We start from the raw sequence: 19,359 nt of genomic DNA on the forward strand, positions 1-19,359 counted from the left end.
GAGTGGGGTACCAATATCCACTTGAGATTTGGGCATTATTAGGAATTTCTACATTTTAAGTTCTACACACATTATTGTTCTGTCTCTCCCTATTAAGGCGTCTTCTAGAATGTCGTCCTTCTATTATGCGGCTGACCTCTATTATTATAATAACCTCTTTTAGCACGACCCTTATTATTAAAGTATCATTGTTCTCCACGATTTATCAATACACTCTGTCGATTGATTTTAACTTTGGTTGACTATATTACACATTATGGAGCTCCAAGGGAGCATCAGAGACGGCACGTAAACCTGCTTGAACCTTAGCAGATTCACACAATTTAAGTAATCTCTTAACTTCATTTACACACAACCTGGCACACGAGTAAAGATAATTTCCAAAGCACGGGGGTCCAAACCTTTTCATATGCATGTCGTTTCCACTCATATTAAAATCTAGTTTAGTACATACCCTTAGAACTGCATACTTAATTCGAAAACGTTCATGAGGTGTTTTATTCCGTCTTGCCAATAAGGCAATGGTTCACCAAGCTTAGCGGAGGCTGCGAAGGCAAAAGCCTATCTGGACCTATAAAATACGAAGGCGTATCCTATTTTTTTTATTTCTTATTCTCTTTTATATTCTTATTCTCTTAATATATTCTTATTCTCTTTTTAATATTCTCATTAATGCGATTTTCAATCCTTCTAACGGAAGTTTTACTTTTAATAAATAGAATTTAACTTTTGTACATCTATCCACTTCTCTCGTCTTCTTTCTCTTGGTGTTTCCTTTTTGTCTGTCTGTCTGTCTGGCCATCGGTCTGTGTGTCAACACCAGGAATGTAATACCTACGTAAGGAAATCAAATTAATTCCTTAGTTGTATATTTATTTATTTATGTATTATCTTTTGCTTTTTATTCTCTTGTAGCAGGGTTTCCGACCATATATGGATTTAAACTATCTTGTATTTCGATATACTACTCTTTTCTCTATTTATTCCTTCCAATACACATAGATGTATTTACTTAATTGGTTAGGTACCTATTTATTTATTTATTTATTTATTTATTAACATAACATTTCTTTCAGAAAGCCTGCATCAACATTGAATTTCACGTTAGAAGTTCCTACGCCTACCGCGATAACTTATTAAATTAACATATTTTAATTAGACCTTGCGTGTAAGATGATCGAACAAAATCGATCAGGTTTGGAAGTAGAGAACTTGGATAACTTCATTCTTTCAACATTAACTATCTTCCTCGTTTACATTTAAGAAACAACCCCGGCTTAGTTGCCAAATTTCTAATGAGGACTAAATCATTTTCCTTTTACGTATGGGCTTTTCTACACTTATCATTTTTTTGGCTTTTGTTTTTACTGCTGACGAATTAAGGTCTTTTGAGCTAGCTTTCTTATACGACTAAGATTCTTTTTCACGGGTTTCCCATACAGGGTCCAACATGGTGTCTCGAGTTCGATACCTAATACAGCCTTTCTACCAAACACCAATTTAAAAGGAGAATAAGGATGGTGTTCGTGTCTAGCAGTATTATAAGCGTAACAAGCAGTTCTAACAAATAGAGACCAACCTTCTGGAGAAGTAAACACATATTTCTTCAAATAGTTTGCCAAATTATGATCATATTTCTCGACTATGGTGTGATATTCATCAAGGAATCTAGTAACAGATTCTTTTGGACTTCCTTTAAATTTCGGCAATTTCAATACTGGTACACTGGCTACTCGATCTCCATTTTCTTCTCTTGCACTTGATTCATCAAGATTTTGTCTATTTTCTACTTGGGGTTCTTTCGGAGGGGTAAATTAACTTCTATTGCCTTATTCTCGTCCAAGGGTAATGAATCCTCTGAGGGAGTCTTCACTTCATGATTATTTAAAATTTCTTGCCTAATATTATTATATAACAAAAATGCAAGTGCGTTATCGGCAGTGGGGGAATATTTCACTTGAGGAGGGTGAGAAGCAACTTGCGGATATTTAGGAAAACTTAGATTCTCAACACAAGGTTCTTCATTTATAAACTCTTTAAGTTCTTCGCCTGAGTCATATGAAAAAGGACTTGGTGTTAGTACGTCACGTGCAGTCTTTTCCTGATAGAGTTCCTTCTTCGCCAGTTGTTTAATTTCGTCGTCGAAATCATACTTACATAATTCTCGTGGTGAATTTTCTGGGAGTTGACCCTCCAAGGGTTTTAGTTCACGTGAGGTGGTATATCAAATGGAAAATAAACTTCATCCTCAACTATTTGCTGCTGTTCTTCTTTCTTTAAAGGTGTTGACGCTAATTTAGGGTCAAACTCAAAATCACTCGTCATAATGCCAGGGGATTCTTCGGAAGAACTAACTGCACCTTCATTAGAAGGGTTAGTCAGTTGTTCTGGCTTAAGGAAAATCGTTCGTTTCGTGGTTTATATTGTGTACTGTCCAAAGGAGTCAAGGATGGCATTTTATTACAAGTTTTTTCAAACTTAGCTAAATTTTCTTTATAACGCTGAGTTTGTGTTATCGGTTGCCTATCCACAGGATCCAATAAACTATACTGCTGTGGATGATTTATACGCGGTTCAAGTAGGCGAACTGGCTACTGGCAAACTGGCCTGCTGCACTGGCAAATCGGTGGCTTCCTGTGCCATGGGACATAACTCGGAACGCAAGGCCTTCGTGAGCGCGGTTTTCTGACCAAGAGATTTCCTACAATATTTGCAATTTGCTTCACCCGATTTTGCAATATACCAAATATGAAATTTTGGTGGAGGTTTCTTAGGTTTGAAAAAGGGGGACCAATGGAAAGACATTTAGAATTACTGTTTTCACTATTTTTTTGTTTTCACTAATCAAAAAAAATCATGGGGGTATTTCACTATGAGCAATATAATCAGATCACAAATTGCCATTAGAATCCACAATAACACAATTGTAATAATGCGACAACTTACATAATTCACTTAAATTACCATGCACTATGAAAAAAATACCAAAATATAAACATAAGACACAGAATAGAAAAGGAAAGATGTCATAGCAGCACAACAAAATTTTTCGTCCCGAAAAATGAAAAAAGAGGAAAAGCTTTGGACGAGCCCCCATTTGTGACGATGTGCATACTCTTTTTAATTATTTAGCTCGTTTTATTCTACATTCATGAGAGAACTGCTCACGCTATTTCCGTAGCGGATGTCACAAATGAAATAGAATTAAATTACACCATGATTTTCATAGGAAAAGTGGATTAATCTAGGGGAATGACAACATTATTTCTAAAAAGTAAGTTTATTACATAACTAAAATGGTAATATACAACAACATTTAATTAAGTAACTCACAAGAGTTATTTGATATCTGATAGTTCATATAATAGTTATCTATTTTAATATAGATCGATTAGAAGATGATATACGGATATGCGACAACAGTTCTTAACCTTGAAAGTTTTACAGTAGGTAGACAATTCATTTTGAAGTACTGCATGACATTTCTAAACTTGAATTTTATGATGCAACAAGGGCTTATACATACCTTATGGTACTATTCTTGTAACTGTTAGAAACTTTGACGATGATTCTGTCTGCTCACAACCGACGTCTCGAACCTCTGGACCTCGGAAATTCTGAACAAACGTTTGAGACCTTGAGGTTCTTTTATATTATTTTTTGAGGGCACACCCAAACCTCGTATCAATCAGTTCATCCGTTTTATCATCTCCACAAATATGGAAACTTATTGCCCCTTTGGATTCTGATTGGTTCTTAGAGACTGCCGCACCCAGAATACGTGGCGTGACACACATGTACACACATATACTGTCACAGCCGGAAGAATTCCATAGCATGATTTCTAGATTTATCTATAGATTCTTAACTATTTAACCAATTTCCGCTTATTAATGCGGCGTCACGTTGTCAAAATCATGATCAGTGTATCCTGTATGATGATTATGAGTATTCTTCGACAAATAAACTTCCTACAAAATTGCGCAGCAATAGCAACATCAGTCACCTTCAGAAAATTTTATGTATTTCCTTTCTCTGTTAGTAGTTTGCAGCAAGGCAAGAGAGAAAAATGTCTTTTAAAATGCATATTAATTCAAACTGATCTTTTCAATTCCTTTAATAAAGAGCAATGTAACCATATTTTTGGATTCAGCGTCACACATTACACTTCTATTTCTTTCTTTTAACTGTGTGGGTTATTCCTGTGGCCATAAAATCGTGATTTTTGTTGTTGTTAGAACCTTGTAAATATAATCGTAACGTTCATAATGATTTTCGCAGGTTTTCCAAAAGTTTACATATTCTTTCTCTCTCTCAGTTCTGTGTTGCGTTTATCCTAGCTTTGCTACGGCAAATCACGATTTCTTCCGTACATACGTTGTGTCATAAACCGAAGCTGGGGAGAACGGTAGACAAAGCATAGATACCGTAAAAAGGGAAAAGTGAGCAAATGATCAAATTAATTTCAGATATTAACAAACTAAAATTATCTTCTGGTGCAAATCATAAAACCTTGTTAAACTGTGCAGAAAATGTGATAATACTGAATGTAATTTACACAAATTAAAAGAACATCAAAAAGTTACAAATGAAAAAGTAGCTTTTACTGTATATATTTTCGGCCGTGTTAACTTTTTTTATTTCCACTTTTATCTTATTTTATTTTCTTTTAATACTGTACTGTGTGGCACAATTGATAAAGTAAGATTTCACTCAATCACAATAATCTTCGACCGGTCAACTCCTTCAGAGGCGTTGCAGTTAATAGGATCTCAGGCGTTCCACGTCGGATTATCCCAAGGGTCCGCTGGAGTCCTCTGCAGATAGTAATAAGCGATCGTTCAAGCAGGCACAATTACTCCTTCCTTTTCAATGATATGGAGCCAGAATTTGTCACAAAACTGAGATTACAAACGAATGTTAGGGTGCTAACACATATGTACTAGTCACTTCACTGCTGATTTTTGCACAATATTAGAAAAAATTATTTTACACGGAGGCGTATGAAAATATCGTACAACTACTGATGATAAACAAACAAAAAATTGGATCTCACGTATGCAAACGGCGATTTAGCTTGCGAAGCTCAATCCGTACAATTGGAGCACTCATAAGAGTATAACATGAGTTTACTTTAGAACAATGCACTCCACTGTTTAATCCTAACAATCGTTTCTAATTTCAGTTTTGTGTGACAAACCCGAAAATAAAATAACAAGATACTTCGACAATACCGAAAATAATAAAAGATAAAAGGGGAAATAAAAGAAGTTAAAACGGCCGAAAATATATACAGTAAAAGCTACTTTATCATTTGTAACCTTTTGATGTTCTTCAATTTGTATGAATTATATTTGGTATTATCATATTTTCTGTAAAGTTTAACAAGGTTTTGTGATTTGCACATGATAATTTTAGTTTGTTAATGCCTGAGATTAATTTGATCATTTGTTCACTTTTCCATTTTTACGGTATCTATGTTTTGTCAACCGTTCTCCCCAGTTTCGGTTTATGACACAATGTAGGTACAAAAGAAATCGTGATTTGCCGTAGCAAAGTTGGGATAAACGCAATAAACAAATGACAGAGAGAGAGAAGGATGTGTAAACTTTTGGGAAAAAAGCGAAAATCTATATGAACTTTCCGAATATATTTACAAGATTCTAACAACGACAGGAAAAAGGATTTCATGGCCACAAGAATAATCCACGCAGTTAAAAGAAAGAAATAGAAGTGTAAAGATATTTCACCAACACTAGCCTCCACTAACCACTGGAAAATAAAATTTAAGATATCTACAAGAAATGCAGAAAACATATTATTATTAACAATATAATGTGCTTTGAGAGCAAGATATAGCTTGTACCTGCCGATACTTGAACGCGGTTTATTTCAAAAAATAACACGACCTAGTTCCGACGTATTCATGCGATAGGTTGCGAATATTATTTTCGAAGTTTTATTTACGCTGCCCGAACATTACATAACAAACCTAAGAAATGTCATTCCCGCATGGATTATTGGTGAGCACACCTCCTTCAAGAGGTACAACTGGCTTCGTAGATTTATGAAATCAACGTTCTAATTATCCTTAAAGAACTAGTGTGAATATAGTAAATTAGGGAAACCAATCTTTAAATCGTTGATTTCATCCTGTTCACCCCAACAATAGATAGGTGGGCAACATGGAAGTTTTGAAACTCTTCTCTACCGTGGAAGATCAGTTTTAAAACTTGATAACGTCTCTTCTTCGTAACTGTCTATACGTTGTATCCTTGGTGTTCTTCTTCCTGGTATTTCTATTGCATTTCCCGCTATCAGCTTGGTGATCACATCAGAGTGCCGAATAAGATGGCAAAGCATAGTGTTTCTTCTTTTTCCTATTATTTTCATGATCTGTTGTCCTTCATTAGCAACCCTTAGTCCTTGTTCATTTCTTTTTCTTTCGGTCTATGATATACGCAACATTGTGCGCCAAGACCACATTCAAAGTGCTTCTATCTTAGATATTTTAGCTTTTCTCAATGGAAATCCTCGATTGATCCTACATATATGTACACTTAACAGTAACTTCTGAAGATAGTGGATTAAATTTGCCTGACCTTGATCTTTTTTTTTTCTGAGGCCAGATGTTAACCCATAAACATTTATAAACCGTACATAAACTAAAACTTGAAATGGAACCGGGGGCCACTATATGGCAGTGTGGAGTTTTATGGCTGATTTGAGAATAAGCCTTAGATTGTGCACCCAATTCGACAGCGTGTAAGACTCATTCTAATCAATCTTCGTTCGAATGGCAGCCTGGAACTACAGTTTGTTTTTCAGGGAGTTAAGCATGGTAAGTTATGTTCGCTATTGGAACTAAAAGCGGTATATTCCTTAAAGGAAAGAGAAAAACCAAAAACAAAAGGATGGGAAATGCAGACTTGCTATTCTTAAAAGTTAAAATTTCGTTGTCCTGTCCATGCTTTCTGTCTTAGCATGATGCATATTGTTATATTCATTTTGTTTGCATTAATTTTCATACCTTAGAATACAACGTGAATGTAGTTTATCAAATCTATCTAGTGCGTCTCTAAGTGATGGCGAAATATTCATTCTTTCTTACTCCAATTGGAGAAATATACTGGCATGTCATATTTCGGGGCATGCTTGTTGCCATGTTCGGTGTCCAGCTATCAGACATAAACTGAAAGAATTCAACTGGAGGAATGAGCTACTATTTCTTAGAACGCCAGTCTTCTTAAATGTTAGTGGTTAGCTGACATGGAAAAGTGATAAAAAATTGGATTAAAGAGAAATAAGTGAACATTTAAGAAATATTTGGAACAATTCCTATTATGTAGCTAAACGCAATCATCAACAGAAAATGCATATCATGGTAAAAATTAACCAAGAGATGACAAATTGAAAAAAGTATACCGACTACTAAAATTAAAAAAGGGAAAAGGGAACTAAACAAAGAGACGATGAAAATTTTTACAGGTCAGGGTTCCTGTAATTCTTATACTAGAAGATTAAATACCTTATGTGATTAAACATGTTACTGCATGGTAGACCAAACGTCGGAAGAAATCACCGTCGGACTAACCTAGCGGTCAACGGTTTGCGCTTCCTACAAGCAACGGTTTTGGGTCAAATATATGAAATGCCATATGATCGTTTTTCTGAAGTTTGAATCCACAGAGATCAAATAATCAATCTATGTGACTACCATATCTTTGAGTTGTATTATATTCAACTTTTCAATTTGGATTTCTGGGCAAAATTTGTACAGGGCAAACTTTGTTAGTTTTATCTTTTTCAATGAGTTGGCAGTACTGTGTGGACGGTGACTTGTATCTTTTGTTCATCGCACAAAGGAATGAGACGTGGCTGTGACTTTATAAAGAAACAGTCCCTTAAAATCTAGTTTAATCGAAGAATATGTTTACTATTTTTAATACTTTAAATATATAATTCTAATGGTGAATACTTATAACACCTTTTGATATATATATTCCTTGTAAAGAACATTTCGTATAGATATTATTAAAATTTCTCTCTGTCATCGCAAGCGTAAGCATACATACTCTAGAAAGGGAAGGCGCGAGAACTATTGTACGAATGGACGCCATCGAAAAGAAAAGATGTGAACAACTTACCACGGAAATCCATCGATAATTTGGTCATCATTTATGTTATTGTGCTAAAATATGTATTAGTGAATTGTGGAACTTATGTTATTTCGTTACCTACGTAAGTTAAAGTGAATTTCAACGAAAATGCATTAAAACAACTTAACTTATCTGAGATTAAGGAAAACCACGTTGTCTCAGTTCCTTGCAAATGTCGCTACTCAAGAACAAATACCAAACCTATTATTGAATTTTACTTATATTCGTGATAAAGTAATGTAGGTAAGACAAGGGATAAATTTACTTCTTAGATTGTTAATCAGTGGCACCAAAAGTAAGTTCACGGTCGACTACCCAGCCGGACAATGGAAATTGGAGCTAATCAAGAAAGTCTAAGATCCATTCAAAAATGGGAAGAAGAATCTAAAGGATTGCCCTCCAAAAAAATCCACTGACCCCCCCCCCTCCTTCTTCTGAAACCTCCAAAATACAAGTGTTGTGTGAATTAGTGTTCAGTGAGCAATATGTGCAAAGGAATCATGTTTCTTGTTACGCAATGAGCCGGCTTCGTCGACATAGCGTATAATTCTAAATTAATATTTCGAAATTCTTTTTTTTTTATTTTTTTTATTCTCCAATAAAAATTCATGGGCTTAAATTTAATATGTTAAAATAATAAAAGGAAAAATCTAAAATAGAAAACTTCAAAAGGTATCAATAATATTCATATTAATCAAAATACAGAAGTAAGTATGTATGCTACATGTATAATGTTTGTGCTTAAGTAAATCTGTTTCATATATGTATTTTGTTTCAGTTGTTTCATACCAGTTTCATACGCAAATCACAACTGGAACGGTAAGAATATTTTACTTGGTGTTGTAGAAATTGTGTCGATGCTGAATGGGCGTGTCACCAAGGGTGGGTACGCGCATATATCAGCTTGTATCCAACCCATCTTAACTGGTGATCTGGTGCAATTCTTCCCACAATCTCTAACCACTACTATACAGAAAAGAGTTTCACATTCCGTTTCATCCATCAGACTCACTATAAACGAAAATATTTAATGTCCGAATGAAAGAATCATACCCAGTGAAGTCACCAGATAGGCGTACCAGACAAGACACGAAACCTACCGGTCGTAAGAATGGCTTTCCCGAATAGGAACACGATCCAATCGTGTCAGAACCCAAGCCTGTATCCTATGAGATCTGAGCCATCAGCAAGTGCAAATCAAAAAAACGTCAATTTCCTTTGAAACATAAAATCTAACTTTAATTTTTAAGGCTTCACTCGTGAACTTCCTGATTTTATATGGAATAGCTCAGCGTTTACAACTTTAAGAGAAAAAATATAGACCTGTCCAGAAAGGCAGTATGAACTATGGGAAAAGCTATCAATACATTCTGACAAAATGATAGAAAACTCATATCTTGGTGGAATTTAGTCTAAAATGGCGTGAAAAAAACTTAAAAATTGAGAAAAGTGTAAATTAAAGAAAGGGAAAATACGTGGAAACACAAAATATATCAGAAAACTGATACACAAGTAAACTATAAACCATTAGCTCCATAACCTTTCGTCTGTCTTGGTTCGTTTTACACTCACGTTCCTGCACTTTCGATCGGATCATAGAATATATTCCCCCGTGTAAGAAATATAATTAAAGTGGAAAATAATTTTTCTTAAAGCAGTTTAAATCTTTGTCTCATAAAAACTTGGACTCAACCACCATCGTGCTTTACTAATGTAAACCTACATTCAAGAATGAAATGCAGCTTATACGATGTAGTTTTCTATCATACTAAGAAATTTTGTTCGAAAGGCGGGATGTACTTAATAATATCATATTTATGATATTCTTATTCTGGACTCTAAAAGGGCTAATTTCTAAATAAATAAATAACGCTTCGCTTGCATTTTATGAGTACATCTCATTAACCCACAATGAAATTTGATTTAACATCGTTCTGAAATGAATCTAAATAATAATGATGATCTATACAGAAGTTTTACATTTCTATGCAGAAGAACGAAAAGTCGTTTATAAAATACCCTTTTCAACAGTACAACGAGAACATTATCTGATAAAATGTTGCTGCTCCATAACAAAAATTGAAACTAACGTTACTTAGAAATCGATTTGTAGTCATAATGACAACCCCCCTTTAAAGGGAACCCAAAAAGAAGAAACCGACGTCGGGCACATTTTTAAAACATATTAAGATTCTATTTTGTCAAAAGAGATACTTTGCATAGGTATTTTGTATTGATAAATCTATTCTTAATCTTCTATTCCAAAACTGTTCTTAAATAAAAAAAAAAAAAAAAAATCCTGCGGGACTTGTATCTATGGCCATTCTCACTTTATCTAAAATCTAAAAGCAGAGTAACAAAATTTATTTAACTCACATTCACTGCAGTTAGAAGCGCAATAACTGGCAATAGCTGTTAAAGCTTGAAAGATGTTAAAAATAGAATGGTTAGGAATTTTTTCATGGTTTGTACCTGAGATATTCTTACTTTCCTTTATATATTCAAATAAGATCTCAATTTATTTCACTCGGCTAAAAGAAATGAAACGTTCTCAAATTATACCATCCGCAGAGTAGGAGCCGTTCTGATCACGATTTTTTTAACAACTTTAAAGCTACGATCAAAATGTCTTTCATTGTTTGTCAGTACAAACATTAATACTTCCTTCTTCATTAAAAAAAAAAGAAAAAGAAAAAGCTCGCGAGCTACTTGACTCTTCTACTAAGAATAGCTAGATGTCGAATACATACTTCTACGATAGGCTCAGAGCAGCGCAAAAAAGAAAAAAAAATCGAAATGGAAAGCGCTTGAAATAGAAAGAATTCAAACTTTCTTTGTAGTCTCCACCTAGGGATGTTCTTATAAATTTCTAAATTGTAAAAAGCACAAATCCAAATTTGTTAAACTACTAAAACTGAAAAGAACTAAGTTATCTATTCAGTAAAGTTGGTTGTAGAATAGTTGCCACTATCGACGCCATGAAACCAAAATTCAATTACCCGCTCTCCGCATTCCACACATACAAGCAGACAGAATATGTGACGCCACAGTAACATAGTACCATATGACTGTACAGAGACACCCAGTGAGAAAAATATGAACTACCACCAATCTGTTTACAGTTCAGGGTTTTACTAACAGATGACTGAATCTCTTTTCATATTTTTTGGGAAGTAATGCCCAATGTGCAAAGTAACCCCGTGTTACGGTAGCTAGTTACCACTGTCAGCGAAATGAAATATCAAAATTCAATGTGCAAATCATGACACAAATCTAGAAAAACGTTTGGGAAGGAAGGAATTCATATAACTAAGGAATTAGTTACCTAATATATAGTGTTAATTTGGAACACAAATATACAAGCAAAGAAAGCATTTCAGATGTTACCTACAAAATACTTAGGAACGTAGAAGAACACATTCAACACGTAAGACATGTAAGTTTATCCTAAATACAGAATTTTGCGCTATCCTCGTTTACCAATATTCTGCGTAATACCCTAATCTGCATAGCAATCTTATTTTTACCGGCCATCTTGCACATGCTGGTTAGCGTTGTTTGTACAATAATTCACATATCGTATGTTCACTAAGCCCCTAAAGTGATTATTTATTGAGAAATTTAGGTCCATACTCTAGAAATGATTCCTGGGAATGTAAAAAGTCGACTTCCTTGAAAGAAATGAGTGCAGCTATGAAATGGTTTAATGTATGGACCTCTACAATTAACGAACATCCATTGATGGTTAAAATATTCTTTCTCTTGTATTTTACTAATGTTTTTCAAAGCCCTCGGGAAAAATGAGGCTAGACACATTTGAGCTAAATTCTAAATAAAAACACAAACGTCCATAGTTCTTGTTCCAATATAATACATTCCACGTTTAAATTTGCAAAATATTAGGATATATACCATTCTCACGATTTCTTATTATACATAAGTCTCTATATAAATAAAACAATATTGTCGAGCACCCATATCTTAAATATGTGCAACAATTAGTGAGAAGTGTGTGATCAATAATTAGTTTATCAAGATCTAAACTGCATAAGATTTGTATTAGTCGTATCGATCTTATTTTTATATGGTATACAGCTTATCTATCTGTGCCTTGCAATTTCCTAATTGTAGGTTACTAACTTACGTTCGAGATATCTTTCATATCTAAATATTTCTCGTGAAGTATTGCTTTTAGCCAACAAGCTTTCCGAACGCATGTAACCGTATTAACAATCTGACCCAACTAGTATATGAAAAATTGAACATTACCTTTCTGAGCGAAGTGAATTTAAACTTTTTGTTGTTAATTGTTGGAAATCATTAGAGTACGACGCGCAAGTCTCCTGAACCACTATTTTTCTAGGCGTTTCTATATTTCTTTCAAATTCAGGATCTTCTTCTACTAATTCTGATTTCACCCTATCAACGTTTAGTTTCACATCCAAAGAACACATAGCTGTATCCTTGTCCATTGTTACCTCTCCTTCCGTTGTGGATAATATTAACTCTTTCTTGTCAGTCATCAGTTCGTATGTCCACCCTTTCCCTTCGAGTGGATCTTCCTGAGGTAAGTCAAAAGCAATTTCTTCTTTGCACATCAATTCCAACTTAACAGACGCCTCACCAGCCATTGTGAATTGAAATATAATAAGAATATAACACTGTTCTTATACTTCCCTTATATTTTATGTTGCCAGTCTTAATGAAATGATTTACAAGAACGTTCACAAAAGCAACTTTATATTTAAAATCATCTTCTTCTGCAGATCCTTATTTCCTTAGCCACTATCGCTCTCTAGGCAATTGTTTGTTTGTTTTTGCAGCAGCCGGAGGAAAGTGAAATGGAACCCGGATGTATACTTCTTTAGTTCATATTTCGTCCAAGTGAGATCTTTTGTCGCTAGTGTAGCTCACTCTCACATACCGCTATTCTCGTTTTTCAGAAGGTATCCATCCATCTTTATCGTTTTAGCGGGAATAGCAAAACCTGTATTTCTGTACGCCATTGCGGTTTGATTGACTGTCGAACTCCCGTTGCGTATACTGATTTTATTTAATACACGTGCTATTATTGCTTCAAATGCTACTTTTGATTCTGACTTGTGCCGCGACTTAAGATAGTTAATGCGAACAATTTCATATTTGAACACAATTTTTTCACTTGGGAACAATAACTGGTTGTGGTTTTTGTGTGTATGTGTAAGCGTCTCGTGGAATAAGACGTTGATTTTCGGTGCCATTTGATAACAGTCACTACCATCACTCACGCACCTACTGTAACTATTGGAGACAAACTTAGAGATCTCTTGCCCCAAACACTACACATTTCCCCCCACACAATCCAGGGCTGATCTTAAGCAGCACGTGCGCTGTCATTCTCTTCAATGTTGCCGTACTTCCGTAACCTTTCATAAACAACAAAATTCAGCATTAAAAAAACAATGAATGGTAGATAAAAGAAAGGGACAATAGAGGGAAGTAGCAACGTTGATTTTCAGGTAACGGGGTCATAAATCTCTTACAAATATTTCAAAGAATAGAAGGGAAAGTTTGAGGACTTTCCAGATTCCATGATAAAAGCATCTTTAACTGTGTCTGCTAATATTCCAGGTCAGACAAACACTGCCCTTGAAGGTGACCATAATTCCAGTATGATACGCCAGGTGGCAGCACCGAATCGAAAATGGTTGGGTATAAAGCGAATAACCTTCTGTAATTTCTAGCATGTACCTAGGTATATAGTACTACGCAAGAGCGCCCATTGCTCTGTATATTTGGAGGGGGACACACACGACGAATTTCATTCAAATTATGCCAAATATTACATATTCATAAATACACTAGGGGGCCGTCGGATTCGAATCCTTCACATTGATAATATGAACCGTGGTACTCATGATCGAACTGATTCCCTTTACGTGGTGACGTACGTGTATCAATATGCAATTGTCGCAATTTATCAATATGTTCCTGTCGCACTAATAATTCACGATTTACTCTCTCTAATCTATGCATTACCTGAGTAATATTTTGATCATGTTCGGATTTTACGATAACAGCGGGCAATTTCTCAAAATGCTCCATTATCATTTCAACAGTAGCTTTATGGTGTTCACTGAAACTTTCTGAGGTTTGTTTGGTTCCATCTGACCGTTCACTGTTAAGTTTTAGAATTAGCCGTTGCCCTTGTACTTCTTCATTTGTCTTTTCCGCGAGTTCCTTTACATATCCGTTTAATTCGCGTACGGCACTTTCCAGTCTATTCATACAAAAAATAACAATCTCGCATTTTCTGTCTGTGAGCACCTGGTGTTCTTCTATTTTCTCTACTTGGCCTTTTAGCCGTTGTAATTCCTCTTTCAAGGATTCAATATCACGCTGTTGGGCGTCGGTGGTCTGCCTACACTCTATCTCTACCGCTTGTATGGATGCCTGTAATTGCCCAACACTTTTCCTATATTCTTCGCTAAGTGATTCAACGCGTTTCGTTAGGCTAGTAAATTCCAAACGTATTTCAGTAATCGTATTATTGAATTCAGTAATCAGTAAATCGTACTACTCAAACCATCAAGTCTACTTTCTAATTCAACTCAATTCTACGTCCACTCTTTCGCTAATTTGGTAATGCATGTTTACATTCATTTGCTGATTCTGTTATTGACTGTTTGCATTCGCCTATTAATTCATCTACTCTTTCTCTATTGCTTTCAATTTTATGTTCTAAACGTTCACTGTTATTTTTTAGTTTCTGCTCTAATTTAGCAGACTGTTTCTCTAACAATGCTTGAATTTGTTCTAATGTAATTCTACTCTCTATATTTATTTAAGTTACAAACAACTAATTCACAATATAAAAGTGAATAATACGAGCGCCTAACTTCAACAACAAAATGTAAACAAACAACTTTCTGAAACTAATGTGTCATTATTTCAATTGCACAAAACCTTCTGTTTTTTGACATTTCTCAAAACTTATTAATTTATTTTAACATATCTTAACACGTATTCTATAATTATTTTCTCACAATATTCTTAGCATAAGTATAAATAAAGGTGCAAACAGAAGGTTATGTCTATATTGGTGTGTGTTCGGCTGTGATCAGCTGATTGGTGTTTATTCATATGTGCGTAATATTGGAAGTTGACGGTTGGAAAACTTTGCGAACAAAGATAAAAATGTTATATTTTAATGTCTTACGAAAAACTCATACTAGTAATATTTCTATAGTAATTAAATTTACTTTATGTCATTTAAAGCCTGCTTATTATTTTCTCTTTCCTTTTTCACAAGTTTGAACAATTTCCAAGGAAATTAATTTTAACTAGTTTGCTACATATACTACGTGACTCAAACTCTGGATTCTATACGCAAACACTACAATACCTGTTCTAAATACTTTCGTGTTTACCAAGTAAATCACTAGTATCTTCGGACACAATTACATCCGAAGATTGATCATTTTGTCCTGTCATGGTCACCATGTGTTTGTAATCGTGTTTTTTTGCCGTTGTTAAAACTCTATAAACCTAAGCATTTACCCCAGCTTTACTACGGCAAATCACAATTACATCCGAACTTATATCTTATCGAAAACCCGAAGCTGGGCACATACGGTTGACCGTAAAATAGAAATATGTGAAAATTATTAATTTCAACACAAATATTAACGAATAATAAAGAAACCACTTTACGATGCAACTCAAAAAGACCTAATTAAACTGTGCAAAGAATGTGTTGCTGAATCTGAATTACACAAATTAAGAGAACATTAAGAGATTACAAGCGGTCAAGTAGCTTTTGTTATATTTTATTTGATTCTTTCAACCTTTCATTTCATTTCTATTTGGTTTCCTTCAATAAAAAAGGAGAAATGAGTGAAATCATGGAATGAAGAAAGTGGGAGGAAACTGGAGAACCCTGAGAAAACCAAACAGAAAGTTCACGCGGCACGAGCTGGGATCGAACCAGGGACACCAAGCACCGGAGGTGAACGCTCTACCACTGGGCAACCGCGGCCCCCTATGCACTAAATGAGGACCACAAAAAGAAAAAGCGAAACAACTTCCGCTAGGTGGCCAATAAAAAAGCACGAATGCTATCTAACTGATTCAGCGCAGAAGCACAGCAGGGGGGCCCGACCAACAGCGTAGCGAGCAGGCACGTCAGCGACAAGGGAGGGGGGTGAAACACTTATCTTCAAAAACACTTACTTTCGACCCTTTAAAAAAATATCTTTCACAGGTAATGCACGAGTGTTACACCGCCTTTTTTTCTTACCTTTACGACTGAAAGTAGTGTATGTAGGGCTATTGCCTCTGTTCTGAATTTTTCTTGTTGAATACATCTTTTGCACACTTCGCGCAGTTGATTTTACGCGCTTCACCATACCATGACTCTGCACAAACTTTATAATCCTTCTCTCTTTATTACACAATTCTAAAAAAAAATCACATTACGGCCATCGCAGATGTCCACAACTGACGTATGAACCGCATATTCCCGCCGCTTACTTCTACCCTATTTGTATTCAAAATCCATTTCAATAAGCTGTGCAATGACAGAAATAACTAACATTCACAATCTCACTCCTTCACGAAAAATATTTTACATTACATTTTAACTATAAAATTTGTTCTCGGTGTAAACGTCTGCTCGAGTGAACCCCAGAATTATTATAACCCAGTGGTGTATTCAAGGGGGGCTTCCGGGCTTAAGCTCCTTGAAATTGTACTTACTATATTAAAATGAATTATCTTGCAGAACAAAGTTAGCCAAGCCCCTCTCCCCCGAAAAAATCCTAAATACGTCATTAAAATGGTTATACACGCGCAATTAACCCGTCATCAAAACAGAAATGTACGCGCCTGCTCCCTTCGGAAGCACCCCCTCGGGCCACCCGCCTTCACGCTCTCTGACTTGGTTAGATGGCATTCATGCTTTTTAGTAGCCCCATAACACAGATTGCTTTGTATTTTTTGTACTGTACTTCTTATCCACAGGAATTAGTATAAATACGCAAATCGTAAAGGAATTGTAATTTTTCGACAATTAATTCTGATGGTCACCTTGAATTTTATCTATGCCAAGTGAAAAATTTATACGTCACCTGGCGAAAATCGTTAAATAGACAACAAGAAGGAAAGTAGCAAAAGAATTATATTTCACTAAGTATTTCAAGCAGTATAAAAACAATACGTCTATAATAATAATTAAAATAGCATGAGCAATGCACCCTGGAAAATTACTTCTGAAAGAAACACTGATTTCGAGTGGCACGCCAGAAGTAAAACTGCACGCAGAATTATTATAACCTGTCATAAAAATGGTAATGTACGCATCTTTGGTAACTCTTTACTTTGGGCGGGGGCGCGGTGGCTCAGTGGTAAAGCGTTCACCTCTGGTGCTTGGGGTTCTGGGTTTGATTCCAGCCCCCGCCAAATGATCTTTGTGGTGGACATACACCATGCTCGAGGGTTTTCTCGGGGTTCTCCCGTTTCCTACCACTTTCTTCATTCCACCATTTCACTCATCTCTCATCATCACCGTCTCCTTTAGTCTAACCGGCATAAGCATGGGACGTAAAACTCAAAGATTTCATTTTTTCTTTACTTTGGGCAAGGCGGTGATATTATATCAGTACATAGTATTGCCGAACGAGCGTCAACGAGTGAAGGCGGATTAGAGCCCAGCAGGGCACGTTTTTCCTGTCTTTGCGTCTTGGGAACTGTAACTTGTAGTGCCCCGCAATGACAGCAAAGCACTACAGAATTGTTTGTTTAATTTACGTTTTGTTTCTTGCTTCGTTTATTCGTTACGCTTAGTTTATATCTTGTTTTTTTTAATTATTGACCTAACTTTAATTCTCTCGCGTTTATCTAATATCTATCTTATTCTCAATCTGTACCCAAACTTCCATATAGACAGATTACGTTGAATATTCGAGTTGGCGGAAAAGATTAAATTATTGCTGAAGAAGAAAAGAAGAACATTTAAATTATACACAACGAAGTTTGTTTTTAAAAATAATAAGGATTTTCATCAAAGATAAAATATTTAATATTTTCTGCAGAACTGATAATTAAAGTCGATATTTATTTCTAACAATTTGTCTACAAGGTAAAATCATACAATTTATGAAGTATTGTATATTTGGCTTTGTGATGTGCGAAATAATTAAAATGAATTATCACTAGAAAGGCTAGCGATTTGGGGATTTCTAAACCCCAAAAGCCCACTCAGCCACTACAAATGATAATGCTTATAATTTAGTATATCAACACATTCTCTTCAAAATTCTCAGTACTTATATTAATTTATATTTATACATAACCAAATTTGATGTATTTATTTACAATATCGTGATGGTTTCTACTATATATCAATGAAGAAATTTGATATGAAGAACATAAACAAAATATCAGCACGCAATAATCATTAGTTTGTTGTTTATGAGGTTTAAGAAGTAATATAAAGGTCAACTATTAATATCTAGTGATAAAAAAATGCGTACATGTCAGCGATATATGCTTATCATGCTTATCAATGAAATGGTGGTTCTTAATAGGTAAAGTTAACACATGCTCACCTGTTTCGAGAGTAGAAATAATACGGCCAGCATCATCATAGGTTAACCTCTGAAAAGGAAAGTATAATTATATGTTAAATAAATAAAGAATTAAATAAAGGTTTTATGGAAATGAATAATACATATTCATATATATATTGCATGTATTAAAATGGAAGATAAAATATGATTTAATTTATGAAAGAAATACGAATTATAATGAATGATAAAGAAATATTATATAATAAAGTCGACGATGATAAAAAAATAAAAGAAATTGAAATAAAATATACTTACCTGTAATAAAGAGAATGGATTAGTGATGCTTGGAATCGTATTGCCTCGACGAAACATCTGTAGAAAAAAATACAGCACGATATATCAATAAACAAACATTTAAGAACCTAACCTAAAATATCTGTAGATACTACTAAACTAGCTACTGCCAACTATGTCTACGAAAAGAGAAACCTCAAACATATTATTAAATATTACTGCTTACCTCAAATATATTCTCAAACACTGTAATGCGTCGAAGGATATGTGATGATACTGCGGGCATTATGAAGCAGAACTGTCTTTATACTCAACGTCGCTGGTTCAATTCTGTTATACTTATTATGATCCGCAATAAT

At 34.9% G+C, this 19,359-nt stretch overlaps 1 protein-coding gene across 1 annotated transcript in view; it reads right to left on the minus strand.

Annotated features, from left to right (window-relative positions):
* The window catches only part of LOC145690955 (uncharacterized), a 58,260-nt gene extending 45,268 nt beyond the window's left edge, over positions 1-12,992 (minus strand). The window contains exon 1 of the mRNA XM_081766422.1: positions 12,429-12,992. Coding sequence (XP_081622548.1) covers positions 12,429-12,790 — 362 coding nt within the window. The 5' untranslated portion in view covers positions 12,791-12,992. The remainder of the gene's footprint in view (positions 1-12,428) is intronic.
* Positions 12,993-19,359: the final 6,367 nt, after the last annotated feature.

Source organism: Thermobia domestica, chromosome 7, assembly GCF_964235325.1.
Source record: "Thermobia domestica chromosome 7, izTheDome1.hap1.1, whole genome shotgun sequence".
In the NCBI taxonomy this organism is placed as follows: domain Eukaryota; kingdom Metazoa; phylum Arthropoda; class Insecta; order Zygentoma; family Lepismatidae; genus Thermobia; species Thermobia domestica.